This window comes from Culex pipiens, chromosome 2, assembly GCF_016801865.2.
Source record: "Culex pipiens pallens isolate TS chromosome 2, TS_CPP_V2, whole genome shotgun sequence".
NCBI classification, from domain to species: domain Eukaryota; kingdom Metazoa; phylum Arthropoda; class Insecta; order Diptera; family Culicidae; genus Culex; species Culex pipiens.
The window spans coordinates 13,308,175-13,332,784 of NC_068938.1; the positions used below are offsets into that span (position 1 = coordinate 13,308,175).

Genomic DNA, 24,610 nt, shown 5'->3' on the forward strand with positions numbered 1-24,610 from the left:
CTTTCGGGCAGATTTTGAAGAGGGGGTGATAAAACAATGAAAAATGTTGGCGATGGCTCCAAAAACCCGGTAATTTTTTTTTAATAAGAGCGGAAGCATTTTTTCCAAATTCTAAATATTTTTTAACGAAACCAAACATGCTAAATCAGCGATTGCACGTCAAATCAGCAAGATCCAGATCAAAAGAGCTCCGATTTGACCAAAATCGTTCTAATTAAGTTTCCGATATAAGGAATAGATTTAATTTGTTTTTCTGCAAAAAAGGATAAAAATCAAAACTGTCCAAAAATGATCCATTCAGGATGTTTTTTTAAGACATATAAATAGATGTCTCAATAATTTATTTGGCGTGAATGAATAAATTTGCAGTTTTTAATCCTAATCATATAAATTAAAAATTAAATTGTATCAATGACACCACAGTTAACTGTTTTTACAAAAAAAAGATCATTTAAAAACTATTTTTGAATTTTTCGATATTTTGAAAATAATACAATAATTTAAAAAATCATATCTATTCGGGATTTAAATCTAAAATTTTCACAAAAAATCGTAAAAATTGAGTGAATCAAAGTTTATTGACAAGGGTTATGAATAAAGGATAACTAAAATCAGTATATTTAAATTCAGTGCATTCGTTTCTACTTTTATTGTCAATTTCTGTAGATAAATCTTCTCCTCCAACCAAAATCTTTACATTTCCGATTCGAAATTCATGCCCAACCCACAAATTCCGATATTTTAAAGAAAAGACAAATCCCACCATCTAATATTCCAATTCGCAACTCTTCCTCCAAAATGCATCAAAGTAGGTACCCCTTTTTCGCATCGAAGACATTTCCCACCAACCACGCCTTTTCCTTGTTAGCTCCATTCAGCGGTGGGACAACGACGACGTCGTCGACGAAAAGGTTCTTGCGATTTCGCGATTCTTTAACTTGTCCCCGCAGTAAAATCGTCTTAAGGCGGAGCCGCAGATTTATCTTGACTTTTTTTTTATTGTTGGCGGGAGATTGTTTAAAAGGGAATTTCTTTCAACAATTCGATTGAGTACGCCGATTTTTCTTCAGTTTTCATGAGTTTTCTTTATTTTCAACCTGTTTGTTTTGCCTGTGTGTTGCAAAGCAGTCGGGTTCTCGCCGCATAGTTTCAGTTTTCTGTTTTGCCTTTTTATTTTAATAATTGTTTACTCATTAGTCAATAGGTGTAATAAGTCATTTCAATAGCTTTAATAGTTAATTAATTAATAATTACAGAGTTGGGGGTCGGGCACCGACGGTGCGACCCAACCGGGTTTTGTTGAAAAAAATAATTTACAAGAGAGAGTTTTTCCGAGGACTTTCCTCGACCACATTCGTTTCACATCTATTTCTTCAAGTGTTTTTTTTTTGTTTTATTACTTAACCTTACTTAACGTGTAGCAATGTGTGTGTGTGTCTGTTTTTTTCGCGCCTTTTTTCAACAGCTATTTTGTTTGCATTCTTTTAAGTGAACAAATCAATTCCCTCGTCGTCACTCGTCTAACCAAGCTCGGAGGTTTCGTCCACTAAACTTCACTTACCACTAAAGGGGAGAGGGGGGTAGGAGGGAAAAAAACTCCTTTCGTAACATAATAGTGAGAGTTTTTTGTTCTTTTTACTACTTCAATATAAATTAATCAACAAACAAAAAGTGTGTGTTTTTTTTTTATCAAGTCTCGAAGCGACGACATTTTGGTAGATCATTTACTCCTCGCTTAATTTGCTTGCTTCGCGTGTCTGAGTTGTCTTCTGTTCGCTCTCCTTAAACGCTAGGACTAAAGATTGAGTTTTTTTTCTGTTCTGTTCACTTGCTATGTTACAAATTTTTAATGCTCTTATACAGTATGTAAAAAAAGTATTTACACCCCTTGGGCACTATGCACATATTGTGATGAAACATCTAAACAATTTAATGTTGACAGAAACCTAGTACTACGTTTTGTTCAGAAACTCATGCCAGACATTTTGCTACAAAAAGCTCATGAAAAGATGATTTCTATAAAAAGTTATATAACAAAAACTATTACGAAAATAAAAAAGGTGCAAAAAAAGTTTGTACACCTTTCGAAAAATTAACATAAATAATGTTATTTGTTGACAAATCACCATAAATCCAGTCTCCCAACTCCAAATAGGCATCCTTGACTGATTAAAAAAATAATTTGGATTGAATATAAAGTTTACTAACTACTTAGTATAAAAGTTTATATGACTCTGGAAATTCTATATAAAACTTATCTAAACTTAATTTTGCAAACTTTTAATTCAACTAAATGTCAATATATTACCATAGAATTGCTAAATAAACATTTTGGATTGGGTATAACACCGTTTTGGGGGTATTAGTATCGATAGAATAGATTTTTCTTTGGAATTTCGTACCGACCCGGAATTACGTCGTAGGAAAATCCGCCGGCATCCAAACCGGTCCACAATTCACAAGTCAACCTATGTGGCATCAGAAAGGGCATCAAATTTTCGATCTTTTGATACCCATACATCCAGGTTTTCTTTAAAACCCCCATTTTTAAATACCTAAGCAAAAACGTTGTTATGGTTTCGTTTGAGCAACCTGCCAAAAATGTATGGAATTTCGTAATTTTTGTTCTCGTGGATCAAACTTACTTTTTGCCCAGGTATTTAAAAACGTAGGTTTTAAAGAAAACCTAGATGTTTGGGTATCAAAAGATCGGAAATTTTATGCCCTTTCCGATTCCACATTTGTTGACTTGTGAATCGTGGACCGCTTCGGATGCCGGCGGATTTTCCTACGACGTAATTCCGGGTTGGTACGAAATTCCAACGAAAAATCTATTCTATCGATACTAATACCCCCAAAACGGTGTTATACCCACTCCAAAATGTTTATTTAGCAATTCTATGGTAATATATTGACATTTAGTTGAATTAAATGTTTGCAAAATTAAGTTTAGATAAGTTTTATATAGAATTTCCAGAGTTATATAAACTTTTATACTAAGTAGTTAGTAAACTTTATATTCAATCCAAATTATTTTTTTAATCAGTCAAGGATGCCTATTTGGAGTTGGGAACTGGATTTATGGTAATTTGTCAACAAATAACATTATTTATGTTAATTTTTCGAAAGGTGTACAAACTTTTTTTGCACCTTTTTTATTTTCGTAATAGTATTTGTTATATAACTTTTTATAGAAATCATCTTTTCATGAGCTTTTTGTAGCAAAATGTCTGGCATGAGTTTCTGAACAAAACGTAGTACTAGGTTTCTGTCAACATTAAATTGTTTAGATGTTTCATCACAATATATGCATAGTGCCCAAGGGGTGTAAATACTTTTTTTACATACTGTATCACTAATCCTCTGTATTTTGTTCTCGCGCGCGTGTTTTTGTCGGCCTGTGTATTTGTGTTTCTTGCGATAAATGTAGTAGTAATTTCACTAATTATTCTGTAACTTGTTGGTTTTGAGAGAAGGTGTGTGATGAGTTGAGTTGCTGCTTGCTGTGTGTTTGCTATTTTACAATTACCATCAAAACACTTCAAAGGTGTTAGGTTTTGGGTTTTTTTTTATTTGGAAGGGGAAACTGTGCTTAAACGGATATTCGAAATTGTAACTTTTTCACAACTGTTTTGTTTGTTTGTTCGTTTTGTAAGGTGGCTTATTTTACAGATCTTTTTCGGTGCGTTGACTTGTGGTTGATGATGAGCAAACCGGAACGGTTTGTCACAGTTTCGATCATGGACTTTGCTGAGACAGTGAAATGAAATGGCACGTTGTTTGTTTTTTTTTTTTCTCTTCGTTTTTGTTTGATAGAAGTCAGACTATGTTGCGTTTGGGAAAATTGGTTCAACTTGTTGCTAAACAAACAAACAAAGATATTTTATTAAATAACTAAACATTTTGCCAGTTTAAAAAACAGTTTCTGTTGCGGGTATTTGAAAGTCCAAAGCCAAAGCAAATAAATAAATTATATCATATTTCAAGAATTTAAGAACGAGAAGAAAGAGAATGTTATAATAATACAATTATTTAAAATGAATTATTTGAAGCTCCTACATATCCTGTTTCTTAAACTTTTGGACAGGATACTTGATTTTCAACTACATTCTCAATTCCATTTTCCCAGATGTGTTAATAAAATAAATTTTTATATTTTATATATTTTTATTTTTCATTATTCGAAAACCTTTTTTTTTCATGCAAGAAGTGAGGTATTGATTTGGAAATATTATTATTTTTCATTCAATCTATGGCCCTAGTAGCCATTTTTGAAAAAAATGTTGAAAATGTCCCATTTAACTAAAAATTTAAAAAAAATTTCAAGTTCTTCTTAAAAAAACTTGGGCAGGGGAGAGGGGATGACAAAAAAATAAACAAAATTTTGCTGTAATAAAATAACGAATTTTACTCATTTTAGTTTGATTGTGCAGAAGTTCATTTAAACAGATACAATTAGCTAGTTTTTCAACATTCACTCCATTTCTTTTTTAATTTGAAAGTTAAAGAAAAACTTTGAAAAAATGGTTAATTTGCATGTCAAAAAAAATTGTGCTTTTTATGATAAACATAGCCCAGAAATTTTCAAAAAAAAAAAAATTGCAAAATTGACACAACAACCTATTGTTCTATTAATTGTTATAATCAAATATTACGGATGGCTCAAAAATGTATATTTATGCTATTTTTAAATAATTGTTATAATTTATATAGCGATAGCCTATAACATTTTTAATTCAAATGAACAAATGTTTATTAAGTTTTTAATCGAAACATATCGTTTTTTTGTTAAACAACTCAATCTAAATGCTATATTTTTGCCTAAGTTTTAAATCTATTTAGGAAAAAATATGTCTTTTTACATTTTTTTAAATTGTACTTCAAAATTTTAAATGCAGAAAAAAATATCGATGATTTGGTAACACTCTCTGAGTTTATGATGAATTGAGTTAAAATTGGCATTACTTCTACATGACAGAATTTGTGCTTTTTAATGAAAATATTAAAATGTTCAAAGTGAAAACTACTTTTGTAACCGTCTCTATGTACACAGACAAATATAAAAAAAAAAACAAAAAAAAAATCTTGAAGATTTGCCAACACCTGTTGCCACTTAAATTAACGGGATTTAATCTTAAATTTTTTAAAAAATCCATTATTAAACCCATTTTTGATCTTCAAAAAGCATTAGAAAGTAGAAAACTTAAAATTTCTTAAAATTTTACGATTTGAGGTTTTACTTGTTACACGAAATTTCGCCAATGTTTTTAAAAATGACACTTTTTGTGAGGTCTATTTTGGAAGTGTTTTTTCTAACAAATTTCTCTTTTTTATGTAAAAATAAATATCTGGTAATTTTTTAATGTTTCAGTTTTTATTACCATTAAATGATAATGGTATCATTCTACAGCAGAAGATGTAATTTAAAATACGCAGCCAATTGAAAAGGTGACTGTAAAAATATTTAAAAAGAAAAAAACTTAAAAAGGCAATAGGTAATTATAAGAGGTAGTAGAATTAGCCTTAAAACTGACAGTGTCAGAAAAAACGCTTAACATGATAAATACAAAATAAAAAAAAATAAAAATGCGAAAAATTAAACAAGAAAAACATGAAATAAAAGACGTAATGTTTTTCGTAGAACAAAAGTTGCTCGAAATTATTTCCTGAACACGGGAAAAATAAAATCTCTCCAAAAAATATTCGGGCATTAGAGAGTGAAGAAGTCAAGGTTGAGTAATTTAACCTAAAATAAAGTGGAAAAATGAGAAATTCATGAATTAAAAAAAAAGTGAAAACTGATGAACATTTCTCCAGTACTTCATGTAAAATTACACATTTTTTTACGCAAAATCTATCACTTTACTCAGATGTGATGTAATGCCAACATTTTTTTTGTGAGGTCTCAATGGCAGACATGTAATTTTTATGAAAATCGTTCAAAACTTATTAAATTTAAACTTATTTTGACAATCTAAACGTAGCAGATTAAGATAATAAAGTTCACCTTTCTTCTCCTTTACGAGGTCTTTGTGTTCAAGAAAGATCCAAGAAAAAATATTTTTGTGAGTTAGATTTTTGGTAGAATTCAAACTCACTAATACAAAAACAGGTGTCATGTCAAACGGTTCCCAAAGCAAAGCAATCCACTTTAACGACCCCCGGGTCTTTTGTGGTCTCTGTTGCAAGTTTGTGCTCATTTCTAGGCGTCCGAAGGTTATGTGTGGTGAGTCACCCAAAACCTCTTTTACGCAAATGGACCGACGTTTTACTTCCCCATCCGATAGAAGGCGTGGTCAGGCAAATCTCGTCTCGAAAAATGCCACCGGGTCCGTCTGGGAACGGCTCCCAGTGATCTGTAATTTTTCCAGATCAGATTTGCAGATTATTTTTTAACAATTAACTATTTACTTTTGTCGGCATGAATAGCTCACTTGTGATAATTCCATCGCTGGAGGAGTTTTATTCATAAAAAAAAACCTTGATAAAATAAGAAATGAGGGTTTAAGTAAATTGCCGCTCAAATTGATGATAAATCACAAAACATTATTTATATTTTTTTTATGGATTGTTTTCTAATGAATAATTAAACCAATTCCTCCCAAAATCGCAACATCGCCCTCGTTTCCAAAGCCAGTTCTCTAACCCGGAAGTGTGGAAGTTTTTTTTTAAGTTTTCACGGCCCCTAACTATTTACAAAATGTGTGTGTCACTGTGTGTGTTCCGTTCTTATTTAAAGGGTGTAATGCCCCCCCGCTCACGGTCTTGGTCGGAATCCATTTTTTATTTTATTTTACAGTATGGTGTACCCATCGTCCGCCTCGTCCTGCTCGGAGGGATCGTTCAGATCGGTGTTGGTCAGCGTCGAGGTGCCCGTCATCGGCGAGGACAGCTTATCGATTTCGTCCTCGTTGCCACCGTTGAAACCGCCACCGCCGCCACCGTGTCCGTGATGGTGTTGTTGGGGATGATTATGTGTATTGTTGTTACTATCGTTAAGAGTAGTGGTATCAGTATTTGGTTCGATTTTATTAAGATTATTGTTTAAATTATTCATAATTGAGCTCCTGGCCATTAGGACCGATTCGGCGGATTTGATTAGATTGTTGCCGCCGACCTTGTTGCTGCCGTTGTTGTTGCTGTTGTTGGTGGTGGCATTGTTCCGCATTGCGTTGAAATCGACGAGACCGTCACCGTTGGCGTCCAGTTTGGCACCGTTCGGTCCGTTGGTGTTGAAGTGATTGGCATACATGGCGGCGGCGGCGGCAGCGGCAGCAGCTGCAGCTGATGGCTGATGAAGATTCATGAACGACGACCCGTTCGATGACGGCGTGGTGGCGGACGAGACCGACGCAGTGGCTGACGCGGGTGGTGAGTATAAATCAACTCCATTGGTACCACTTAGATTAAATATTTCCTTTTTCATCTGTTGATTGGGCGCACCGGCACCGGTCGAGCCTGGACCCTGCATCGGATGCTGGTGGTGCTGCTGTTGGGAGGTCTGATAGTCGTAGCACGGTTTCAGCAGACCGCCGGGGTTTGGATAATTGAACTGATTGAATTTGGCGGCGGCGGCGGCGTGAGGATGACCGGCGGCAAAGTTCTGTTGCATCTGCTGTTGGTGGGCCGTACTCGGATCCGGATGCTGTTGTTGTTGTTGCTGTTGCTGTTGTTGCAACAGTTGCTGATAGTTTCGTGCGACGGCGGCATGATTCGTGGGGTAGTCATCGATGCCGGTGGTCAGTTTCCGCATCAGGCCCATCTCTTTACCGTACAGGTGGCTGTACAGGGACTGCTCGGCAGGGTTCGGTCCCGGTCCCGCCGGTCCTCCTGCTCCCATCTGGTGCTGGTTCGTCGCCGTCGTCTGGATTGGTGGCAGAGGCGAGGAGTTGAGTCGTGCTAGGGCGAGGTTCCGCTGCGCAGTCAGCTCCAGGTCGTCCAGCAGGGCAGCTGCCGAGGGCGGTCCGTTGACACCTGGACCGGTCCCGGCTCCACCCCGTGTGTTGCTGGGCGTCTCGTCGATCCCAATCGGTGGACGTTTCACCTTGGGCGGACGACCCAGCCGGGGGCCATCTCAGTCTCGCGATCGCCGGGGTCGCCCGACCTTGCCCTTGCGCAGTGGCGGGTTCGTCTGGGCGTTGGACGTCTTGACCAGCTTGTGCCAGTCCTGTTCGCAGACCAAATTACCGCCGACCATGTAGTACCGGTCACCCTGCACCAAATGACAGCCACATTTCGAGCATTGGAAACATTTGAGGTGAAACACGTGGTGCTGGGGGACGGTTTGGCCGTTGTTGTTATTGTTGTTGTTGTTGTTATTGTTGTTTGGCGCCCCGTTTTGGTTGTTGTTGTTTATCGTCGTGTGGGAGGTCGTCCGCATCACAAACTCGTTGGCCGGTATCGTCTGGTGGCACGCGGAACACGCTCCCGAGCCGAATAATCTGCAATTGAAGAAGAAAGAAATACGTTAGAAAATTATCATGTAATTGAACATAACTTAAATTTAATGTATAAAAATTACCCTTAAACAAAATGCGTTCAACTATTTTTCAAGCTGTTCAAAAATTAAATAATAAACAAGAACAGAAATAGATAAAAATAATTAGTTGTTTCGAAAAGGTTTCTATGCCCAGTGAAAAAACAAAGAGCTGTCACGTTTCCTGTGCACTATGTTGGCTTGACATCGAGCAGTCAACCAAAAAACAGTTTTAAATCGCATGATAGCAACTTTTTCCGAGAAACAGAAAGTCGATTTTTGATGCAAACAACCCAAATGTTTAAATCATGAATGTTTTTTTATCTTCTAAACTGTTGGGTCGGGAGGCCCCAAAAATGCTCTTAGTGATCTGAGAAATTGAAATTTTGGTTTGTGGGGATGAAATTGCGTGAAAATGTATTTGGTAATGAAAAACGCAATCAACCACTAAAATAAGACTTATATGGTCGCAGATTTCGAATTCTATGTTAACTAAATTAAAATAAAATAAATCACATTTTTTACAAGAATTGAATTGAAATATCGGATAATCGAGGCATTGGATGATCGAGTCTTTGTCTTTGTACGAAGACAGGAATATTTTCCAAATATTTAATACAATTCAATCAATTTTATTTACCAAAATTACAGTCAAAAATTTTGCATGACTAGTACCTAAACATTTGGTATTTATTGCAACTTTTTTTTAAATGTTGTTGCATTGTACAAAAAAATCTTTCTAGGGAATTCACCAAAACATAGGTCAAAAGTTCTAGTGATATCGAAACTGAGTGGGATGTTTTTCAAATATTTAAAAAACAAATAATAAAATACACTAGTGCAAATAGCAAGGATTTCTGACCAATGAAATCATTAATTTTCTTGTATTTTTTCAATGTTTAGATAAAAATAAAAATCATTTTAATACCCTTAGAAGCTGAAAAATCAACGTTTAATTTATTTGAGGAAAGTGTTCGAGCAAAAATTTAGTTTAAATATTTAATTTGTAAAATGGAACTTTTCAAACCAAACAAAATATTTTTATAATATAAGCACAATGATTATTATAATGCATAAAGTTTCGATTTTTGGTTTGACTTTTTTTATTCCAAAACATCATTGGAAATAAGTCCTCAGCAGTGATAAGTACGGCAAATTTACCCATTTTTGTCACACTTAGTCTTCCGACCTATTCTCACCACATTAGCAGTTGTTTGCTTTTCAATCATCATTTTCAGATGCATCAACAATGGAGAATAGATTGCTCACTTTTATTTGAGCTATTTATGACTTTGGAAAACACATTATGATAGCTGTAATTCATGATCAAAGTGCTGATAGGCTGTTACTAGAAATGGGCAAGAAAGGGTATTTTTCCCCAACATAAGATTTATCATTTTCACTAAGTTTCTTGTAGTTGCATCATGCTCTTAAAGAACTTTTACCTTCAAATTGCTATATTTCTTAAAGAATGAACTTGAAAAAATAAATGTTTCACAAAGTTTGCAATTTTTTATAAAGATTTATAAATGTATAACATTTTCTCAAACCTCAAATTATACGATTTCAACTGGATTAAACTTGTACAAACGGTCAATTTTCTAATTGGTACATCTGCTAACTCAAATTAAAAGATAAAAAAAACTGGTTCCAATCTACCTGCACTAATGACACTCGTCACCAAAAACCTTCCCTTCTAATTAACGCGCACACACATTCACTGCCCCATTAACGAGCGTTCGCGCGCGCGTTCGCTCGCCTCCAACCCATTAGTCTCACTTTGCCAATTATCGCACCACTCGCCAAACGACGACGCCACAATCTTCACGGAAGGACACGGCCACTTTCCCACGTGCCTCAAACACTCACACACGGCCACGTGTGTGTGCGTCATTCACCCACTAATTAGCAGCTTCTTCCGATGCCAATAAACTCATCTTTCGCGAAGGCGCGCTCATACACCCCCTCAGGGCATGACGTCAGGGAGGGTGAGAAAGAAGAAGAAGAAGAGGATTATTATCACCAACCATCGCTAATGATTCACGTCGGAACACTCGGAGTCTCAAGTGCGGCGCGGCAATTATAAAAATGTGTATGCTTTCTGGCCGAGGCTCGTCTCCTCACCCAGTTATAATGTGCCACCCCCTTAACAACCTACCCCCACCCCCTACTTCCCCGCCTCAGCTTGCTTTCAACTTGCCCGCCTCGAGCGACTATCGCTCTACTCCTTTAATTAACTTATCTAATTAATTAATTAATTAACAAATTAATTACCATCCAACGGCGGAAACATGACGCTCAAGCACACTAACACACACACATACAGTGGGTGCTGCTACTGTTCCGACACCCCCTCTCCCCTCCTCCGCCCTGAGGGTGGGGGAAGGGGGCTGCTGATATTCGATAGTGTGTTTGTTCGAGCGCAGATAGCAGCACACAGCAGCAGTGAATGTGGTGTGGTGCGCGCGGTGTGCTTATCGTGTCTAACCACCCATCATTATTCTGGTGATCACACACGGAACGTAAGAAGTGTGCGGAATAGTGGGGTTGGGGAAGAGGGTATTAGAACCACCCACAATCCGCTTCTTGCCAGAGCTACTAAACGGGCGCCGAAGACAAGGTTCGATACCGGATAGTAGCTACAAACGATACGTGGATGTGTGAGTAGGGTGCCCAGAAAAAATGGCCCCCTGCTCCACAAGCGGAAAACGTTTTTTTGGGTAATTTTAAGCATCTGTGTAAATTCTGAGCGAAATTGGATGAGATTAACCCATTGATACCCGAGCCTAAAGTTGGTGAAAAAAATGTTCTTCATACAAAAATGACTTTTTTAAAGCGCTAATAACTTTTCAGGATCGAGTTTCACAGCTTTGGGATGTTCTACAAAGTTGTAGAACATTAAATTTTCAATAAGAATCTCACTTTTGAGAATATTTGGATGGAAGTAGCGCACCGTGCAGACCAAACCGTAAGAGACTTGGGTTTTCCATACATTTTTTCTATTTTTCCCATACAAACTTCACCTCCGAGTATCAATGGGTAAATGATGACCGATTTCGCTCATATTTGACCCAGAGTCCTAAAATAGGTCAAGGAATAATATTCAGCTTGTGGAGCGAGGTTTTGAAAAAAAGTTCCATATTCTGGGCACCCTAATGTGTGAGCCATTTTCCTATCTACAGTGGGATAATTGTTAGTCCAAAATGGACAAAATTCAAGATCAAAATTATGAATAATTATTATTTCTTATAAAGAGTGACAACTTTGCACATCGAAGTATGTAGATCTGTGAAGGTAAAATGGTGAACCATTGATTGCTGCAAAAATACTAATAAATAAACAGCATAATGTTTTTCGTGGTAAAATCATCGATTAAAGATTCAAACACGGTAGCTCAAAAATAATAATAATAATTAGAAAATGTTTTGCATTAACGGTGCACATCAACCAGAGCTTTTGCACCCAGATTTTGGTTACACACATTTTGGTATCTTCAAAACTACGAGAACTATCGATATAATTTATCATTCATCCCCTAAACTACTCCACAAAATAATTTACAACAAAGTTTGACTATTTTGACAATCAGATTTTTGCAGGATTGGATCCACAAGTTTGACGATTTTGTATAAGAAGACAACAACTTCCTTGGTTGCTGTGCACCCTTAAAGGCAAATAACAAAGATTTCTGTCCATTATAATTTTTGAGCAAAAAAGGAAATTTATCAAAATTTCCATTTGTAAATAGACTTATTTTTATTTTTAAGAATTATTAAATTTTAAGTCAAAATAAATTTTATGGAAACTATGAAAGTCCTAAAAAAAAACTAATATCAGTTGATTTATCAATATCAATATTCAAAACATTAACAGTTTAACATATTTTTCATAGTTTATGTCATTATCAACTCTGTGTCTTTGTCTTCGGTGGGAAATCTTCATTAGGCGTTATCTTATTTTTCAAATGGATTTAAAAACGTCCAAAATTAAAACAAAGTGAATGGTACAGGCCTGGGTGCTGAATAGTGGTTCGCAAAACGGCCTCAATTTTGAACTGTCAAAGTGGAACCAATTTACTTTTCGCCAAAAGTAAAGAGTATTGTTATCGATCATTACATTTTTTCTGCAAGAATGAAAAATTAGTGGCTTTTGAGGACCGGGAGTTGTAGTCAAGAAATCTTAAGAAAGTTGGAGGCGAGATCGTCATTTTTTATAATTATGAATGGAAGTTGTTTATGAAATAGATGCGGTTGTATCCATCCAGAAGCTGTCTTTATTGATTGATTCCGTTTGAAAACCTACTGGTTTAGTGAAAATCTTCTCTGTTTGTTGGATCAACTTAACTAGAATAAGCGATGATTTTTTTCGCTGGACCAGGAAGAGCTACAGGTTGGCTGCAGAATTCCATCAGCCAGGGGTTTTATCTGCGACATCGCAAATGACACTCGCCGCAGTTCTTCATAACCCGTAAAAAAGAAAAACCTCATCTAACCGATCGAAACTTGACAACACACACACAATATTCCGACTAAAAATTTAAAAAACCAGACAAAATAAAACACATACTACTGATTATAAAACAGCTCATTTACCAGCAAGAAAAAGTCATGCTTATGCTTGAACAGCCTCCTACTTTGTAGATGTAAACAAAGTGGGATAATTCGAAAATCACGTTACACATTCTCTCTATTCATCACCCAGGTACAGGCCAAGTGAATGTTTAATGAAAAAGTGCTCAATGTAAGAATCTTTGATTTTGGATTATTTACTGAAACCAAGAGAGTAAATTAATTTTAGAGAAATTAATTACATGCAGCCAAAAAAAAAAATGCTAAAAATAGCTCTTATCAATATTAACTATTTGGAATAAAGGAGGAGATAAAACTTACATTTATAATTTGCATGAATGTTAAGCCATAATTTATTTTGTTTTGAAAACTGGTGATTTTTTCGTAATTATTTGAATTTTTGCCAAATATTCAATTGATGCAAATCAGTTCAATTCAATTCAATTCGGTTTTATTGGTGAAAATCAAGTAACAATAAGTTTTTTGAAGTACAAACCATTGAATCTGAGTTCTTTTAGCTATGTGTTACATTATAGACTTAGAGATGTGATTAACCATTGTTTAACATAATTTAACCCTCTACTGCCCAAATTTTATTTTGAATATTTTTATATTTCCCGTGTTGAGGAGGTCATTTTGAGCAACTTTTATTCTACGAATAACTTTACTTCTTTTATTTTATGTTTTTCTTGTTTCATTATTAGCATTTTAATTTTCATTTATCTTGTTTAGATTATGTTTGTTTTTGGTAGTATTTGGCCTATTCTACCACATCCTAATGTTTTTACAGTAACTTTTTCATATTTTTGCATGTTTTCACATTTTCTGCTATAAAATGGCACCATTATCATCTAAATTGTAAATAAATGCGTAGATGCATAGTCTGGGGCGCCGATTGTAAAATTAATTAAGAAAAGCATGGTTTTGTTTTTTTTTTTCAAGAAGATAACAAGTGATCCAACAAATTGTACAACATATTTTAAATTTATGATTTTTTTTTCAATGTCATATCACTGCATTGAAATATTGAGTTAAGAAAAATTAAATAATGGATTTTGTACCAACATTTTTAAGTTCAGTTTATGATCTGCACAATCTGAAAAAAAATGATGATAAAGCCTTAAATCATCGCATAATATTTGAATTAATATTAGGAAAAGATAATATATGGTGTACGAAAACTCTAAAATCTAATCCAGTGCAATTTGTTTAGTTGTCAGTTTAAACTCCTTTTTTTATGTTGCATTATTTAACGCAAAAGAACATTTCTAATAATTATCAAAATGCAATCATATGTTTTATAAATTTCTTCATGTTATAAAAACTGATTTTCCGAAATGCAACATAATCTTTATTATTAAGCAAAAATGAAATGTCTATGGTGTTATTTAAAATAATATTTAAACATTTTTTGCTTGAAAATGATGTTGTTTCGTTGATGTTTTTTCGTTTCAAAATTCAATCAAATTATTTAGCAAATCATTGAAAAGAGTAGCATAAGGTTGAGTGCTTAAAAGAAAATTCAATCCAAATATTTCTTCAAATAAAACAAATATATCCCTCTAAGCATTAAAAAATATGTGAAGAAAAGTTTTAAAGGTGTTGAATTGAATGAAAATGATTTTTTTTGTAGGAAATTTAACAAGAAGATTTTGATTTTGATGTCGAAGTAATTTTTAAATTGAAAAAAAAATTTAATTACAGTTGAAAATCAGATACGAAACTATTGGCACTACGCCCCCCGGGGCATGGCCTTCCTCTAACGTGGGATTTCTGCTCCAGCGCCTCTGACGATACAGGAGAAACCGGGACCGACGTTTTACTTCACCATCCGATAGAAGCTCAGTGGATAAGGCGGGAATCGAACCCGCGTCTCATAGCATCATCGGGATCGGCAGCCGAAGCCGCTACCCCTGCGCCACGAGACCCAGCAGAAAAAAAATCAGATAATATTAATCAAAATTATGTTTTAAACTATACAAAATTTACAAGTTTCAGTAATTTATATTTCTGATCCATATGCGGCCCGCGACACTAAGGCAAATTGCCAAAACGACCCACGAGGTTTACCTGACTGAGAACCACTGGTCTAGTGTATTTATATCATTGATTTCCAAGCAGTTTTTCTATATAATATATTGTGCGAAATAAAATCAAATGAAAAAATAATTTTAAGCAATTTATATGAGATTTCGGCTGTAAAGTCGAAAATTATTTTAATAAAATATTAAAGGTAAGTTTAAAATGTGATTTTTGTTTATTAAAATTCATTATAATTCAAAATAATCGCCCTTTGAATTTTTCAACCAGTATTTTAAATAAAATCAAATTTTGTCCACAATTTCACCCACTATCCTCCCCGATTCGCGCGATCCTACCTTCCATCCACCAAATGCGCTCCCGTTCATCGACGACGACGTCCTTCTCGTCGTAATCGACGTTGATGAGCGGTGGCGTGGCGTTGCAGACCCCGGCCATAGCCGGGGCGGTCCATTGTCCGTGCTTCCCAGAACGTCCTCCTCCGGCCGTTCACAAACTATTATGCAAACCAGAAGCTCACCTTTATCCCTGCTCCTCTCTCTTTAGAACATTGACGTAATTAATGTTAACAGCCCCGGACGGACGGACGGACGAAGAGTGGTCGGTATAAGGACACACACACACACATCCACGTGTGGGTGGCTGTGGTGGGTGGTGGGTTTGCAGATGAAAGACAGGACTTTATCGAAAGCGTTCGCCTCTTGTTAGCTGTTTATTTAAAGTTGAAACTGTGGGGATATTGCTAATGAGGGTTGGTTCAGCTGGAGGTAGTGGAGGCGGGGGGATCAGGACTTTGTCAACCTCTTGGGCTTGGGGAGAATTAAATTTAACTTTCACACTTTGGTCCACACGGTGGTGGTGGAGGTCCCGGGGGAGAAGTGGGTGGGGGGTTGTTTGTATAGGAGCATGCATAATTAGAGACAAACAATGACTTAATTATCGCTTTCTCTCCCAGGAGTCGCAAGCAAGAAACCCCACCCGAGGCGAAGTTTGCCGGCGGGTTGAAGAAGAAGGATTAACTCCCCCCGGATGAGGGGGGCCTGACACGTAGTGGCAATTATTTCTAGAGAAAAAAAATGCTTGCGTGTAATCTTAAGTGTTATTGTCTGTTTTGAAAACTTCTTTAACCCCCTCTTTCCAAACAGACACACATTTCGTGCTAATTAATACTTTTGGAAGAGCCGGGATTTGTGACCCCGGCGAAGAGTAAGTTTCGCAATTATCGTCAAAGATGGTAGCTTTCTTGCTTGGTGTTGGGATGATGAGTAGAAAAAGAGCAGTTTAAATATGGTATTTTATAAAATTCAACGCTATTCAGATTTGTCGTATTATAGAATTTTGTTTCCAACCTTATTTTGTTAAGTTATTTAAAAAAAATAAACTCTAATTTAAATGTCAACCTAATTAAGCTACCACAATCCAATAGCTAACACCAATTATTGTTTCCATTCCTAACCGGTGTGTGGCTTCTTCATTAAAATTCCGCTCCAGATAAAGCCTTAAATTGGCGGTTAGCAGAGTTGTTCCTGCCAGCAAACCCCCAAAATGCATATCGCACATATTGCCTGCATCAGGTTTTGGTTTGTGCCCGGCACTCAATTAAACTACTCCCCAGCATTGATATGTTTCGCTGCAAATTGATCAATTAGTTCGAAAAACCCCCCGGTTCGCTCTCGTTACCCCGGGGCAAAATCATTCGAGATTTTTCTAAAAAATATTTCACCTCAACGAATTTCCCCTGAAGGGGAGAGGGAGAGTCCCAATTTTACGCCAATGAGCTTTCATCGATTCTAATCCCCAATCTGGAGCACTTCCCACCCCCTCCTCAACGTTCCTTCAACCTGTCTGAGTGTGTATGTGCTCACTCTGCCAATAATAATCAAATTGGTTGTTCGTTGGAGTTCGGTACCCATTTCATTCCGTATAGGTAAATTAATTAATACAGAACATTTTGAATAATTCATAGCTGAGTGAGCATTGAATTTATTGTAATAATTACTTGCCTCCTCTCTCCCTACTCTTCGATGTGAGGGTGTGGGTTCGAGTCGATATGTTATTGGTGCAAATTCCGGCATGATTCTCGTGTCACTTTCATCTCTCCAATGAGAGAGTGTGTGTGCATTTGTACGTATGTGCCTCGGTGGCAATCAATCGAAACCAACCAGCAGTGGGGTTCACTTAGTGAGATACGATCATTAGGAAAATCATCGTACCAATACAGCACACAATCACAAACACATGCAGGAAGGGGTAGAGAGTAGCCTAACCTCGACCCCCTAATCACTCTGCTCTGATGCGGATGAGTTCACATCAGTTTTATGGTTGTCTGAAAATTATTTCCCTCAGTCCGGTACCGTACACACTTTGCTCGATTGGCACCCTGCAAGGGACTGAGTGATTTCATGTGAAGTTACGAAATTTAATCTTAATTTATTAGTAAATTTGTTTTAAACATTTTCAGCATATTGTTTGCCAAATAAAGAAGTCACAAATTTTTGTAAATCTTTTTAAAAGAGGTTTATTCGCAACTTCCCATGGATTAATTGCGGCTATGATGTGACCCGATGAAGCGACAATCTGGCTTTGCCAATGACACCCACCTGTCGGAAGTAGGACCCAAAGAGGAGCATCAGTTGGGTGGGGAGAAGAATTGCCCCAAGCAATTATGTTTCTATTGCCTCCCACTCTGCTGGAACGAACCTTTTCCCCCAAAACCCCACCCCCTCTGTTGTTTGGAATGAAGAGGAAAAAGCATGTGGATCAAAACCTGTGTGTGACGAAGCTCACATATAAAGTGGTTCCCAGCCTCAGGAGGAGGTCCATCCCTCCCCCCACACCCCACTTCCTTCCATGGAGATGTAAATCTCTAATCCTGTCAGCAGCTTTGAGGGGGTTTGGTGAGTGGGTGGATCGAGGAAAAACCATAACCGACGACACTCTTGACCACTTTATCCTGTCGATTTATCGTCACTCTTTTATACCTGGAATTAAATTAATTGGTTCCACTCAGTGACTCTGGCTGTGTGGCTTCTGCCGGGTGTAGGGTTAGAGAGCTCCGGGAGTGAATTTGACGCAATTAATTGTGAATATTTTATTGGTCACTTTCGCATCGTTTTGTGAGTAATTGAAACATGATTTTATTAAACCAAACAAAAGCCGATTCAAATATTGTTTAATTTTTATACCGTCGAGAAAAATCTAAAACTTTGTCTGAAATACATTTTCTAACAGTTTGAAGATTTTCAATATTTTGAAGATTCGTTGTGGCTTTATACATTTGGTATACATATTATTAAAAGTGTTTGTCTCTTGGCTCTGCTCAAGGTCGTTGGAAGGCCAACTTTAATAAATTTAAAACAAAAAATATCACAAATGTTTTATAGATTAATAAAGAAAATTGTATTGTAAAATTATCAAAGATTTCAACAAAACATTTTTTTTTCTAAGATTTGATAAATTTTACCGATTTGCAGTCGCATCACTCAAAATCTGAAAAGTCTTAAGTGCCCTATTTCATAAAAAAACACAGAAATAAACGTTATAAAATTTATTCTGAATAGTTTACAATCAATTGAACATATTATTTCCAGTGAAAATAATTTATTTTTCAAAAAATAAATTTCCTCCTGAATTTCCGAGAAATTTTTGAAAACTTTTGTTCATGAATTAGATTATGATTAAACTTTCATGCACTCAAAATTACTCATGATTCAACTTTAAAGAAGAATGTGACAAACATGCATTTTTTTATGCCAAACAAGTATTAAATCAGTCTAAAAGCAACACAGAAAAGACAGAAGGCAATGATTCGAGTTAATCTTTTTTTATATAGATATGTGATTAATTGAAATATTTGAAAATATCTTAAATATGAGTTAGCAATTAACTTGCTTGATTTACATGGATACGATAAAAAGTTAGTTTTAAAAACAAAAGTGAATAAAATCAATCACTCTGATTTTAAGTATTAAAATTGATGCATGACTTTTCATATAACCTCTGAACATTTATATTTATAATAACAAGAATTGGTGCGAATCAGGCTGCTGCAAATGTTTTTCAAAATATTTAATTTCAAACAACACAGACAAGATTTCGAAAAACATGAAAAACTATCAGAACATAAAAACTAAAAACACATACACGATTTATAACTTAAATGTTTTTTTTTTTTTAAGACTAGTTAAACCATTTTTTTAAACTGTTAAAATTATGATTCCACACATTTATAGGGGAACAGCATCTAATTCCAGCGTGCCTCTAATGTTGGCAGGTCAGAACTTTGACACTCAATTAAAGCTAATTAAACTTAAATCGGGGGATAAATAGCTCAATGAGAAGTGAGCAAGCAAGTTTCTATCAAAAGTTTTGCAAAATTAGTTGTTTAAATAGTGAAAATCAGCAAATTGGATGGAGTTAGGAGCGAGTGCTTAACCTGCCAAACATACGAGAATTTCCCCTATGACATGAAAAGTTATTTCAAAAATATAAGTTTGAGATTGTTGGTAGAAAAATGATTTTAAAATTGCTGAAATAGTTCTAAATATATACTCAAATCATAAAAAATAATAAAATAAAAAACTGAAATTTAACTTTTATTCAATTGTCTAATAAATATATCTAATTTTCCAATGAAAGTCATTTGTTTACAAATATTTTCAACTGTTATCGTATATTTTTCTTTACAATATAACGTCATGATTCGAATTCCCGGACGCTTCGAAACCTGGACACCTTAGCTTGTTTTATCAATTATTTGGATATAAGTTCGCATTATAAATGTCAAAAATGGGTTATTTGATGAATTCTAACATCAACTTTCATTTAAAGTTTGTTTGAACGCTGTAGTTAATGTCAAAACAATTAAATAAAATAAAATTATAAGATTATCAAAAATGCGAAACATTTCACGTGAAATATTTCATAGGCGTCCGAATCACCGGAAAGGCAAAGCAGAAATGTACGGTTTTGATTTCCTTAAATTCAAGCAAATTTTTTTATAAAATATCGATTGTTTTGATGTTAACAGCTTATTTGAGACCTAAAGAATGCCATTCAATAACATTTCAGTCCAAATTTGTGCGATTCATTAGCAAAAACGAGTGTCCGGAATTCGAAGCAAAAGTGTCCGGATTTCGAATCAGCTTTTATCAGTGTCCGGGATTCGAAGCACAACAAGTCATTTTAATTTTCAAATTCTGATGAAAAATTGTTAGAAAAGACATATTTTTGCACGCATTTTCTTGAAACTGATTTTTTATACTACATCCTGATGATATTTCTGCATTTCCAACTTATTACATGATTTTTTGCCAGCTATAACAAAAATGATATGCTACTAAGTGTCCGGATTTCGAATCATGACGTTACTTATTTTAGATAAAGCTAAAACATAATGTTTGAAATAATAACTCTTTGTAACAGAAATAAATTTGCTCATTTGTTAAACAAAATGATACCACAGTTGTTTATTATACAACAATATTGTTATTTTTGAAATCAAAAATAAGGTCTATAATTTTGATTTTTACAGATTTATTATTTATAGTTAATTTTCTGATGAAATTCAGATTTTTTTTTCAAAGATGATATTTCACTTATGTTTGCAAATTTTCTTTGTTATTAAAAGCATGATTTTTATATTTGATAGAACATACTATTTGAAAGAGTATCTTTTTGAAAATTCAAAAATATTTAAATACTTTGATGATTTGAACGATTTAAATCAAGGAAACTAAAATAAAAAATAACCACAACCATAAATATCATCACCACAATAGATAGTATCAAATGAATTTTTGTTTTTGCCTTCCTCACCTCAATGAGGCTATAAAATCAATAGAAAAATGAACATTTTTATTCGACCACGTAGACCCACCTTCTCGTATACCTATCGACTCAGAATCAAATTCTGAACAAATGTCTGTGCGTGTGTATGTCTGTAAGTCCGTGCACCGAAAAATATGCACACGATTATCTCCGGACTGGCTGAACCGATTTGGACCGTTTTGGTCTCATTCGATCCGTCCTGGGGTCCCACGAGACCCTAGTTAATATTATGAAGTTTAGAAAAGTATTTAAAAAGTTATGCTAAAAAAACGATTTGAGCTAAACTTCGGAAGATTGTAAAAAGGGTGGTTTTTGCAAGAAACCCTATCATGCTATATATTGTTAGAAAGGTATTTGAAAGACCTTTCCAACGCGTTCAAAAGATTGAAGATCTGACTTCCCCATCAAAAGTTATGAGCACTTAAGTGTTATTTAGACACCTTTTTGAGGCCGAGACTCAAATATTTTGATGAAAAAGTTGTCCGCATCTATCATGCGTGTTATTTATAAACTTTTTTGAGGCTGTGTAGTGTATTCACTTTATGAATGCGAGGAAGGCACCAACCACCTAAAGGTGGATTAAGTAACGTTTTATCTATCAAATAACTTTTAGATTTTATCCAGTATGATGAAAAATATTCAAATATTTAAAATTTAAAATAAAGTTTTTTCGAAATAATTGAATAGAATTATTGAAAAGAATAAAAACAAAAACTGTTTCAACAAGTTTTCAAAAACTGTTCAAAATAAAAAAAAGTACCGTTGAGTCAACCAAATTCCCCCAACAACCTGTTTTCCCTCGAAACCTCTTACCCCACCTTTTAAAACGGTTCACCGGTTCAGCAAGTGCTGCCATCCACTTGTGTGTTTCCAGCTTCCGCGCACCACGTGTTTGAAAAAGAAACAGAAGAATCCAAACAACACCAAGTCAGTCAGCCAGAGTCAAGCCCAAGCCACCAGAGAGAGTGAAAGCCGAGGTGAAAAGTGTGTCTGTTTACAAACATAAATCAGTCCAAAGTGTGAGTCCCCCCCCCCACGTAACGAGGGGTGGGGAGGGCAAAAAGGTGGCGCTTTTGATTTATGTTTATACGAATGACGATGACGACAAGACACGGAGGGAAGAAGAAACCACCGAGCCGCGACACGAAACCTTTCCACGACCTGTGAACAAGGTAAGAAAAAAAGTTTGCTCAAGGTACTGTGCTGCCTACCTTTCGGGCGCAAACTTCTGCAAACCGGCAGGACGAATCTTACGAAATCAAGAGGGCGTGATGGGTTTGAAGAGGAGTATGTCCAACCCCCCAAACAGAGAGACACAAATTTTTACACGCAAAACGAGCAACGACAATTTGCTTATGGGTGGTTGCGAGTCCTCGAGAGGTGGAGAAAATCAAACACCGTTTTGCGAGTCTCGTCACTTCTTTGGGGAAATTCTATGTGAAATAAGGATTTGTAGATTGAACTCAGTTTTCAGTATCATCTTCTGATTCTGACTTAGAATTTGAGAGTCAGACTCTGACTCTGATGTTAATGCTGATGCTGATTCTGACTTAGAATCTGACTCTGATTCTGACTCTGATGCTGACTCTGATTCTGACTCTGATTCTGACTCTGATTCTGACTCTGATTCTGACTCTGATTCTGACTCTGATTCTGACTCTGATTCTGACTCTGATTCTGACTCTGATTCTGACTCTGATTCTGGCTCTGATTCTGACTCTGATTCTGATTCTGACTCTGATTCTGACTCTGATTCTGACGCTGATTCTGATTCTGATTCTGACGCTGATTCTGATTCTGATTCTGATTCTGACTCTGTTGCCGACTCTGAATCTGACTCTGAATCTGACTCTGCTGATGCTGATGCTGACTCTGATTCTGACTCTGATTCTAACTCTAGCTCTGATGCTGTCTCTTATGTTGATACTGATGCTGATGCTGTTTCTGATGCTAAAGCTGATGATGACTCTGACTCTGATTCTGACTCTGATTCTGATTCTGACTCTGATTCTGACTCTGATTCTGACTCTGATTCTGACTCTGATTCTGACTCTGACTCTGATTCTGACTTTGATTCTGACTCTGATTCTGACTCTGATTCTGAATCTGATTCTGACTCTGGCTCTGATGTTGTTGTTGCTGTTGCTGTTGCTGACTCTGTCTCTGACTTTGTTTCTTATTTTGACTCTGACTCTGATGCTGATGCTGATGTTGCTGTTGCTGTTGTTGTTGCTGTTGCTGTTTCTGTTGCTGTTTCTGTTGCTGTTTCTGTTGCTGTTGCTGTTGCTGTTGCTGTTGCTGTTGCTGTTGCTGTTGCTGTTGCTGTTGCTGTTGCTGTTGCTGTTGCTGTTGCTGTTGCTGTTGCTGTTGCTGTTGCTGTTGCTGTTGCTGTTGCTGTTGCTGACTTTGACTCTGACTTTGTTTCTTATTGTGACTCTGACTCTGATGCTGATGCTGATGTTGCTGTTGCTGTTTCTGTTGCTGTTGCTGTTGCTGTTGCTGTTGCTGTTGCTGTTGCTGTTGCTGTTGCTGTTGCTGTTGCTGTTGCTGTTGCTGTTGCTGTTGCTGTTGCTGTTGCTGTTGCTGTTGCTGTTGCTGTTGCTGTTGCTGTTGCTGTTGCTGTTGCTGTTGCTGTTGCTGACTTTGACTCTGACTTTGTTTCTTATTGTGACTCTGACTCTGATGCTGATGTTGCTGTTGCTGTTGCCGATGCTGATTCTGATTCCGACTCCAACTTGATGACTGAACTTGACTCTGACTCAGAGCAAAAATTTGATGTGTGATTTTACAAAGAATCGTCCTCGAGAAAAGCCATGAATGAAATAAAAGTAAGCACCAAAAACCGACCTTGTCACACAACTTTCGACGCAACCGATTTCACAAAGTTCACGTTCGCTTGATTTTCTATGCAAATTTACTTTGATGTTCGTTTTGCTATGTTTTTACCCTTCCTAACTTTTCCAGATCCTTGCCTTCTTTTGTTTTTTTTTTTTGCTCAACATTTGTCTGTTGACTCATCGTGAGTTGGTTGTGTGATTTTTCCACGTGACACTTTGGCGCGATGCAACAGACGATTAAGGGAAAGTCCCCCTTTTTAGTGCGTTGACACGACCGTTCACGAGCGTTCGATATCAACAGTTGAGAGTTTCGTCTTTCTATCACAAGAAAAAAAAGGACAGACGCAGAAATGTCAACAAAACCAACACTAATGATGTCGATTATAATCATCATCGTCATTATGAGTGCCATTTTTTTTCTGGCATCACTGCCGTCTGGGTGACTTCTTTTTCGTATCGTCCTTTTTCCCTCTCCACCAAACAAGTTTGATTAAGAACTGAGTTGAGGATGTGGGAAGAGGGGTCAGAATTAACGATATTGTCGACTTCTCGAACTTGGACTTTATCACACGCGCAACCAAAAGGAAGAAGGACTGCGAGTGAATCTCTCAACGACTCAACACGATGATGACGACAGTCGTCCAGTGAGATGCCCTGGTACAGTGAGGAGTGATGAAGAAGAGGAGGACTCACAGACGATAAATACAATCTCGGCTTAATTGTGTGCAGAGGGCTGGTGTGGTGGGGTCAGTGATGTTTGAGTTGAAGAAGTGATTGGTTTTGAGGGTGAAGTCGAAGCCAAAAAATTTGAGAAAATTCCTTAAGACTCAACTAAAAAAATCATCGTTAAAAAAAAATGT

At 36.1% G+C, this 24,610-nt stretch overlaps 2 protein-coding genes across 6 annotated transcripts in view; both read right to left on the minus strand.

Moving 5' to 3' along the window:
• Window positions 1–6,168: 6,168 nt before the first annotated feature.
• On the minus strand, window positions 6,169–8,073 carry LOC120413858 (transcription factor mef2A-like). Its single transcript, XM_052708732.1, has 2 exons — window positions 8,045–8,073; window positions 6,169–8,006 (listed from the first exon to the last, which is right to left on the minus strand). Exons 1-2 carry the CDS (start codon window positions 8,071–8,073, stop codon window positions 6,794–6,796), a joined length of 1,242 nt encoding a protein of 413 aa, XP_052564692.1. The 3' UTR covers window positions 6,169–6,793.
• A 1-nt stretch (window position 8,074) lies between these two features.
• LOC120413859 (LIM domain transcription factor LMO4) overlaps window positions 8,075–24,610 on the minus strand; it is a 361,145-nt gene continuing 344,609 nt past the window's right edge. For all 5 annotated transcript variants that reach the window (XM_039574817.2, XM_039574816.2, XM_052709009.1 and 2 more), the window contains one exon: window positions 8,075–8,441. In XM_039574817.2, coding sequence (XP_039430751.1) covers window positions 8,075–8,441 — 367 coding nt within the window. The remainder of the gene's footprint in view (window positions 8,442–24,610) is intronic.

What these genes read in the sequence shown, in the direction of transcription:
- LOC120413858 (XM_052708732.1), bottom strand. Translation starts at nt 8,073, where the DNA reads ATGGCCCCCGGCTGGGTCGTCCGCCCAAG. An exon ending in GGCTGGGTCGTCCGCCCAAG is followed by an intron (nt 8,007 to 8,044) that starts GTGAAACGTCCA and finishes CGAGACGCCCAG; the next exon opens with CAACACACGGGGTGGAGCCG.